This window comes from Heliangelus exortis, chromosome Z (assembly GCF_036169615.1).
Source record: "Heliangelus exortis chromosome Z, bHelExo1.hap1, whole genome shotgun sequence".
In the NCBI taxonomy this organism is placed as follows: Eukaryota; Metazoa; Chordata; class Aves; order Apodiformes; family Trochilidae; genus Heliangelus; species Heliangelus exortis.
Window position 1 is genome coordinate 53,142,703 of NC_092454.1, and position 9,746 is coordinate 53,152,448.

The 9,746-nt window shown below is 41.5% G+C and overlaps 1 protein-coding gene across 1 annotated transcript; it reads left to right on the plus strand.

Moving 5' to 3' along the window:
* Positions 1 to 2,195: 2,195 nt before the first annotated feature.
* LOC139789789 (homeobox protein cut-like 1) lies at positions 2,196 to 9,257 on the plus strand. Its single transcript, XM_071730859.1, has 2 exons — positions 2,196 to 2,773; positions 6,262 to 9,257. Exons 1-2 carry the CDS (start codon positions 2,361 to 2,363, stop codon positions 6,350 to 6,352), a joined length of 504 nt encoding a protein of 167 aa, XP_071586960.1. The 5' UTR covers positions 2,196 to 2,360; the 3' UTR covers positions 6,353 to 9,257.
* The last annotated feature ends 489 nt before the right edge of the window (positions 9,258 to 9,746 follow it).

Consider the following 9,746-nt stretch of genomic DNA (forward strand, 5'->3'; position numbering starts at 1 on the left):
CTTCTATTATTTTAACCTTTTCTGTTAGTTTGCTTGTTTGTTTTCTTGTTGCTGTTTTGATTTCTTTTTCCATTTCCCTTATTTGCTGTGAATCCAAAGAACAAAACTGTTCCCTTTCTTTCCGGCATTTTACGACTTTAAACTTACTATATATTAGCTTCCCTTCAAACTTGTCTTTGGGCTAAATAAATCCAGTTCTTTGGCTCTTTCCTCATAGATCATACTTTCTTGACCTCCACGTGTCACTGCTGTTCTGTGAACTGAATGAGTCACCCATTCTTGTACAGCAGTGTTCAAATTCAGATGAGGAACTCAAAATAAAGTTTTATAAGCACTAAGAGGACTAGAGAGATTATACAGATTTTCAAGGCAAAGAAACCATGGGGAATGCCTTATGAGGGTAGAAACTGACACAAAATTTGCTAGATCCATTTGAAAATATTGTTTCTTACATTTTTTAAGTGCAGGGAACACTAGCAGCTTAAATAAGAACATCCCAGAAGCAACCAATTTGAAAGTAATGAGGTCCTTAGGATTTTCAGATTCAAACATGCTCATCACTATGTTAAGGGAAAGCAGGAATTGTATTTTTTTTCCCATTCCCCAACTTTGTCAGGAAAACTTACAAGCAACACCACAGAAAGCTCATGGAATTACTCACAATAACAAAAAATATGTTAAGGACCAGACACAGAGAAATGGTACAAAGCTGATCAGCTTTCTGTCATCACGCCTTGAATGGGACACTTCCTTTTCTGGCATCCCCTCCTTTGGAAGCCCCCCTTAAAATTTGTATGTAAGTTTTTTATACAATCTGAATGGTTGGTCATTTCTTCTTTAAGAATATTGCTAGAAAACATTAAGTAAAACTTCAAGAAAAAATTTACAAATGTTCAAAGTGAAGAACTAAACACAAAACCATGTATTTCCGCTGAAAACTTGGTTAGGAATTTCTTTTGAACTAGCTTGCCCCTCACTGTCAAACGCACAAAAATAAGAAAATGAGTACAGACAGCAGGACAAGTGGTTCTCAATGCTTTTTTGTTCAAAAATCTTCTGAACACTGCAGCCATGAAAATTACAGTAATAATTAGGTTACAATAAGAAATTAGGACACAGAAACTTGAGCATTAGTTACAGGGAGTCTTGAAAAAACATTAAATTAGTGGCAGCTTTGAAGGATGACAGCAGCTAGATGAGTTGTCCTAGCCAACAAGTGTCCATACCTAAGTTCCCAGAAAGGGAGGAACTGACACTTTGCTGGCCAGAGTTACAACCACGGAGGGTGTTCAGAAACAGTTAAAACTTGCTAGCTTCTGATTATCAAAGTATAGATCTACTTAACGACACTATTAAAAGCACACCTAAGCAGTTTCTCAATAGAGTATCACTCAGATGAGAAGACAGAAAAGAAAGGTCTAGAACCTCCACGCTGCCAGAAAAGCAAACCAGCAAGATGCCACCTGCTCCTGTGCCAGCTCCTGCTCCACTGCGAACTATTCCAACAGCTCAGCTATTGTTATGTGATCAGCTTCCATATCATGGTCCAATGGTTGATGAAAGGGTGGCTAGCACGTGATATCCTTCTCTTGCAACCAGAGTAATTAAAAAATGAATGTAATTAAAAATCAATTAACATAAAAACGGTAATGCTACTTGCAATGTGCTTATTGCTTAACTTGATTAAAAAACGCTGCTGAATCAACAGGTTCACCAGATACAGAAAGAGAACATGGAGTGTTTAAATAAATCACTGACAGGGCACAGATCTCACATGTTAATGGAAAACCATTGCTCATCTCCTTCTTGCAAAATATTCTGAGGAGTGCTGTCCGGTTCACAAACGCCAGCTGGTGCACAGAATCAAGGACTACACCAGCAGGAACGTGGTGACCACGTCCCAGCGTAACACGAGCTCCTGGCCGTAAGTGACCAAGCAGCACGGCCGCAGCAGCCGCCTCTGCCCGCTCTCGCCGGTGTCGGGACACCTCCTGTGCCCGCCGCACACCCCCGTGCAGGGCAGGGCAGGGCAGGGCAGGGCAGGGCAGGGCAGGGCAGGGCAGGGCAGGGCAGGGCAGGGCAGGGCAGGGCAGGGCAGGGCAGAGCAGAGCAGAGCAGAGCCTTCGACTGGGCGGGAGAGGGCCCGCAGCCGACACCACAGCGTTGTACAGGGGGGCTGGGGTGACAGCCCCGCTCTGCCCCGCACGCCGGTGGGCTCCCGGGATACACTGGGTGCTGACAGCCGCTAAGTTGACCGAGCAGAAGTCGCGCTGTCGCCGCCGCTCTTCAGCTCCCCCTCAGGCAGGCGCTGGGCTCGCTCCGGGACGGGCAGCCACCGCCCCCCCCGCAGCTGAAGGCGGATGCCCGGTGGCACCGCAGCGCTCATCCCGCAGCCCAAACGCCCCGCTGCCCGGCGGCCTCCCAGCCCAGGGCCCGGAGCCCGACGGGCGGCAGCGGCGCCTCCTCCCGCTGCTCCCCCCCCTCTGCCCCGGTCATCTTACCGGGCCGCGCCGCGCCAGGCTGAGAAGAGGAGGCGACGCCGCTGGGGGGGGGAGAGAGCCGCCGGGCGGGGAAGGGGTTGCGCAGCAGCAGCTGCACCTGCGAACGGGAAGAGACGGGAGACAAACGGCGGCGGAAGGCGCTCCGCTAGTGCGGCGCTCGCCTGGCTCTGCCGGCCCTGGAAGTCGCTCTGGGGCAGGCCAAGTGCTCTCAGGCGGCCGCTGCGGGAGGCCGGGCCCATCGCCCGCTGCGCCGCCGGCCCCTCCGTCGCTGGGTAAGAGGGCAGCGGCGGCGCCAGCCGGGGCCGTGGCGAGGCCTGAAGGTGGCACGTCCTCTGTCTCCTGACTGGCAGAGATGGAGCCGGGGTGGGGTCAGCTCCGGCGGCAAGCTGTCAGAGGGGTGCAGGGGGGCGGTAGTGAATTGCAGGGAACAGAGTTTAAACTTTTCCGTAAAAATTAGGAGAAAAAAAATGTGCTCATCCAGGCCTGAGGAGCAAGGCCAGGCGTAGAGGACTTACATTTAAAGACTGAGGGCAGGGACATCAGAGGGACCAACAAGCGCCAGCAGGCACTGAGACACCGGGCAGTGTCATCAGCAGCCATGATTTTAATAGGCAGCAAGGACAAAAAGGAAACTTTGCATAAATCATGAAAGGGGAAAAAAAATGACATAAACTTCTGAGCCTTTGCAGGTAATTGCTGCAAATCATGCAGGGTTGGAGGGTCTGGGAAAAAAGGCAGACATAGTGCTTTGAGGTCTGTGGGCAATTAAGTGCAAAGCAGCACCATGAGGATGCTGGAGTGTGTCTAGAGAAGGGCATGGGAGTTGGTGAAGGGCCCTGGAGCACGAGTCTTAGGAGGAGCAGCTGAGGGAACTTTGGTTGTTTAGCCTGAGGGAAAGGAATCTGAGGGGAGGCCATAAAGCTGTCTACACCTACCTGAAAGGAAGTTGTAGCAAGGAGGGTGTAGGTTTCCTAAGTAAAAAGCTATAGAACATGGGGAAATGGCCTCAAGTTGTTCGAGAGGAAATTTAAGTTGGGTATTAGGAAAAATTTCTTCTCAGAGAGGCTTGCCAGGCACTGAACAGGCTGCCAAGGGAAGTGGTGGAGTCACTATCCCTGAACGTGTTTAAAAGGTGTATAGATGTGCAGCTTAGGGGCATGGTTTAAATGGTAAACTTGCAATGCTAGGGTAATGGTAATGGTTGGGCTTGATCTTAAGGGACTTTTTCAACAGAGACATTCTGGTTTTGTGGGCCCCTCTCAGTGAGCATCTCAGCTGTGAATAAAAGCTGGTAAGCTAACTCCTCTTGGAATGGAGGTGGTTTGAAACCCTGAAACCTCCATGTCATTGTTTCTCTGATATTTATGTGAGATATTTCCTGTGATTTTTTTTTTTCTTGAATTTCAATGTATGTTCCCTGTAGGTAAAGACAAAGTTTTGTTATCAGGTAGCCACAGGATTCACTAGATGAGTTGGGCTCACATAGATGCAGAAGAGCACTACTACCATTTTTTTTCTTCAGTACTTTTGTTTACTTTTATTTCTTTGTGAATTTTTTCCTCTTCACTACCCTGTTATTATTCTAAAACTGCCTTGTAATAGTAGAATTATATAGTCTTTTTTTTTCCTTGAGAGAAAATATGGGTGTTTTCAGTTTCTGCTACTTCCAGTGTTACTTGTGAGAAGTTTTCAAATAACCAAGTGATACAGATATTTTAAATAATACAATAACATTCACTCAGAAAGCCTTATGTTTTTCAGTAATAACAGCAAACTATATTACTTCATACTTGTTATAAACTTGTTACAAAATATTGGATGTGGTTGTTTTTCAAAAAAGAAACCAATAAACCAATAAATTGCTCTGTGCAAGGTTGTTAGAGTTTTTTTAATGATTATTACATTTGGTGAGATGTGCTAACTGCTACTTTTTCTTGCTTGCTGTCAACCCAGGAAAGGTGGTCTAAGTAAAGAAATCTACAACTAGGATGCTCACCATACTCAATTCTGTTTTCTGTTTTGCTTTGCCATGATTGTGCAGTAATTTTGTGTAAAAGAGACATAATCCTACTGTGAAATAATATCTAGTGTGGAAAAAGATGTTCAAATTAAAACTGAAACAACTATTTACAAAAAGTCCTAAGGAGCTGCAGGTTATGTGGTATTTTCTAGCAAACTTAATTGTTAAAGGAGCATAGAAACAGAGAGAGACTAATGGAGGAAATAAAATCCAGGTTAAAGTGACTAGCTGCTCATTTAAGTCTTGACCTTCTGACATAAAGGAATAGTGAAACCATTAGGGGAGAGAGCTTTTACTCCTTTAAAATCTTGACATCACTTTTTAAAAAAAATATATTCTTGTCACAATTGGAAAAGACCTCTAAGATCGTTGCTTCCAACTGTCAACATCCCCTCCTAAATAAAAGATATATATCAGTATCTACATCACCCAGTAGAGCATGCCCTAAAGTGCCTCATCTATATGGTTTTTAAATACCTCCAGGTATGGTGGCCCCACCACCTCCCTGGGCAACCCATTTCAATGCCTAACTGCTCTCAGTAAATAATTTCTTTGTCAGATCTAGTCTAAACCTCCAGGTGCAACTTTAGGCCCGTAATTGTTCCTTTGAGAGAAGAGGCCAGCCACCTCCCTACAACCTGCTTTCAGTAGTTGTAGAGAGCAATAAGGTCTTTTCCATCTTGTGGATAATTCTGCTCCATCCCACACCAGCAGGTCTGGTGCCATGTAAAGACCCCCATGATCAAAGAACCCTAAATTCAACCTATGGTACCAGCCTCCAAGTCATCTGTTGATCATGTGTGCTTTCCTATTCTTTTCACCAAAGGACTTGAGAAAAACACCACCCGTGCTCCCAAACCCTCAACCATTCTCCCTGAAGTCCCCTTTTATTGTCTTGGGACTTCTCTTGGTAACCTTGTCCCTGCCCACCTGCATGACCTGGGCAGTAATCTGAGTGTCTGACCAGAGCTGGGACCTTCCTTGTGACACTGCTGACCCGAGCCCCAGCAGACTTCCCTGTGGGATGGGTCTGGCTGGCACACTGGGCCCTCTCTTCCCCTCAGGACAGAATGCCCTCTGACAGTTATGCTCCTTGTATTTTTTAAAGGAGCAGTCCTAATGTGTGAGAGACTGTTTGCCTTGGCAGCTCCCTGGATGGCCTTCTATCAACATCCTCATTACACAGGTCCTCCAGTTCCAGCACCCCATATCTGTTGTGCAGGGGCACCTGGGATGTGCTGGATGTTCAGCTCTAAGACAATTACATTTCTTGCCTTTCCCTTGAAGATAAAGGTTTGTATTTGCTGTTAAGGTTTCAAATCTGATTTGCAAAGCTCTTCATACTCCTTTAAGAAATCTAAAGGCTACACACAATATCCATCAGTTAACAAATAATTTGCTTTCCATTTGCTGTTTTTTTTGAAAAACAATCGGATCAGTCTAAAATTGCTGTGTACTGTCATTGGCTATATTAGAGCTAGAGAAAACGCTTTTTAAGATCTAGTAAAGTGATTCTTAATACATTTTTCTTAGATTGTAGTTGCTTGTTCCTTGGAATCCAGAACAGTGCTGAACACAGGGATCCTTTCCAGAATCCTGCATATCCAAGAATCCTGCTATCTTGAAGCAAGATAAAAGAAAATAATATAAGGAAGACATGCTCTTCAAATGAATATATAACTTGTGAGAACATACTGGTTATGCAGACAAAGATAAAAGCATGCTTTCTTTTTCTCCTAGGTGGCACAGCTTCAAAGATGTTATTATTTGTGGTACTGCAAGGGATGGAAGAGGACCTGCTTATGCCCAAAGAATTTTAGAAATTGGATGAGAAAGGGAATTTCATGGATCTTTAAGGACCAACTGAAGTGTATTACATTAAGCAAGCACAACTCTTTGGAGTGTGGGTAAATAATAAGGACATTAAAGCCAGCCATTGAATATTTTAAACAGTGCTTTTTAAATTGATTCAGGTTAGATTAAATGGAAAGACAATCAAAGTGTGTCTTGAAGTAAAATGCTTGAATAGTGAGCTTAGGGACTGCAGAGGTAACTTAACCAGTCTGAACTGCTCAGGAATTTGAATGGAAAAATTGAAGTTAATCTGAAATTGAAGTTAAAGTTATTTTAAATATCAAGAATGTCTATCTGAGCAATGAAAATACATGCAGAAGGAATTCCAGACCTAAATGGATAATTACTTAAAGGAAGATTTTAGAAATACATGAACACCTACAAGGAATAAGAAAGAACAAAAAAGAATTTAAAAATACTGATTAGCAGGCTATTGCTTCTTAGAATTTAGAGCAGGAATAAATTGAGGCTGAATTAGAACTTGCAAAGGACATTAAGAAAGAGCTTTACAACCTTGGCTGCTAGAGGGGTGTAAAATGAATGAGATTCAGGTGAATAATGTGCAAGGTTATGCACTCAAGAGACTGCTAGCAAAGATAGCTGCTGTCAGCTGAGCCCTCATCAAATGAAGAGAAAAGAGAAATATTGGAATATACTAATTCAGGTTACAGGATTTCTCTGCATTAGCCATATGATGTAGATCTGGAGAGGCAAATTGTGACCTGGACTGGGTGTATTTCCAGTACACACAGGGGAATATGAATGTTCTGGTAATTCCTTATTTGAAATAATACTGTTAGTTGTAATAATCAAATTTTCAAGAAAGAAAATTGGGCTGGAATAGGGACAAAGATATGATACTAAGATGATAAAAACTGGTTGAGTCTGTCTTCTGAGAAGATGGGAAGAGCTTTGCTTGCTCAGTTCAGTAAAGCAAATGCTAAAAAAGGTTTTTCATAAAAGTTTTTCCTCAATTTGTCAGTGAGGAAATAAACCATTATGACAGCCTTATATTGCCTAACACATCTATGTAAAAAAAAAAGTTGGCCATCAAGAAAATTATGTTGGAAATTGAAAAGCTATAGTTGTTCCACTGGGGAGGTTACTGAAAATTTCTTAAGGTAGGAGGAACTGGGGAAAAATACCAGCTAATTTGAAGATGAAGTACAGCTGTATGATACAAAGTTTACAGCAGCTAGCAATGGGACCTGAAAATCTGGAAGGTTCTTTCTAGTCCTCTTTTACAACATGTCCACCTGGTACTGTTGTTTTCATTTTTTGGGGTAGTTTTGTCTTGGTTTGTTTGTTTTTATTTTAATTTTTCTTTTATACTCCCTGGGAAAAGGAGATTATATTCGGTAATTTGTTACTTTGTAACTAGGCATGTGTCTTTATGCTTAGTTCTGATTTTCCCGTTCAATGAGAGGCACTGCTTTGTCAGTGCTTGCTATGTATATAAAAATAAAACTTCTGAAGAAGTGTGAAAATGTCTTTTAAATCCTTCAGAAGGGATATAAAGAAGTTTGTTTTTTCAATGCTGCTATCATTCAAATAGTTTGAACAGCTCTTCATAGCAGTTTATATCTGGTGAAGTTTAAACTTTCTCCAGGATCATCTACTGTTCTACCATTGTGAATACTTTTTTTATTGCAGTGTTATATAGTTTATGAAAACAGACCAAAATTAATTCCTTTTCTAGACTTTTTTATTTCATTTTTTTCAGTAGGAATTGGTAGAATGAAGTGTAAGTTTCTTTCACTCATTCATGCTAATGCCTGCATGTATTAGGATTGTTCTCAGACTAAAATAGGTACAAATAACTTATCCTGAAAGCTAAACTGAAAATTGTTTTTAATGTATAGGATTGTTAAAACAGTTTTGCTTTTAAGTACTGTTTTTTTTTCTGTATGAATTTATCTATGCATGTATGAATTTATCTATGCATGGTATATTTAATCTTATACTTTATAAATATTAAATAGAGAGGAAGTAGAGAAAGTAAGAGACTTGTCTGGCTCCCGAAGAAAACAGTGTAATCAGTTTTTCATTTTAGAAGACACTATGTTAAGACAGATCATTGTCCTTGAAAACTGATCAGAATATTAATTTTATCAGACCTGTTTAAGTGGACCTGCACTGTGAAAAAGATGTTTTTGCATAAATAATGATTTACACAGATTTTGCGGGTTTTGTTTGTTCATTTGTTTATTTTCTATATTCTATTTCTGGCATTCTGGACCGTTTTTTAGCCTGTTAAATTGCTGGAAGTTATCTTAAAAACTTGGTATATAATAAATCAATAGATATTAAATTATTCTCAAGATTACTTCAGGGATTGTTTATATACATGGTCCAGTTTAAGATACATAGTTAAAATGTTCAGTTATAAAAACCTTGCTTGTCTTACACTCAGAGGATGATATCCTCATTAAGGTATCAATTTCAGTTGAGGACTGAAGTAAGTCTGGGGTGATTTCTAGCTTTACTTTTTTTGAAAAATATGTTATTTATATATCACAGTTTCTGAGCTGAGAATTATGGTCTGAAAAATGCAGTGTTGTGCTTGGTGTTTGTAATTTGATCACATTAAAAAAGCAAACCAGAGGACTTTGAAGCTTTATTTTTCTAAAATGATGCTGTGTTCAGACACTCTTTTGTTGTAGCCAAAAGAACCTCCTACTTTAATCCCTGATTACACATAGTATTTTTATTATGACTGATATATGATGGCTATGAATTCTCCTTCCAGTTTTTGCAGGTACCCAAAATTCTCTTGTCATGCAGTCATCTAAAAATGTGTAATATGATAAGATGCTATGGTAAACAATGTTTTCACATGTTATTCATCTGTTACTAGATTCTATATAAACTGTTACCTCACTGCTTTTGCTGTGGAAGTCCTTCTGTAATCCTTAAATGTAAGCTTCGGTTTATCCCAAAAAAGGACCTGCCTGGGTGATAGGTATTTCAATAGCCAAAACTAAGTCTTCATGGGCTGAAAGGAGACTCCAAGCTTTAGTGAGGTGATGTGCCTTGCAGAATCAGTGAAAACACAGTTTAGTCACAAACCCTCTACAGACTTAAACCATAGCAGACTAAAGGACAACCCTTTGTTTCCAGGGCTTCTGAGCAGGACATTAGGCTTAAACATAAAGCTCAACATGAGATGCACTTGCAGCCTAGAAAGCCAACCCTATTCTGGACTGCAAAAAAAGAAGCATGGCCAGCAGGTCTAGGGAAGTGACCCTCCTTGCCTTGCCTTCCCTCCCCTCTTCTCTACTCTAAAGACCCCACCTGGAGTACTGTTCTGAAGTCCCCAGCACAGGAAGGACATAGATCTCTTGAAGTATGTCCAGAGAAGGGCCATGAAG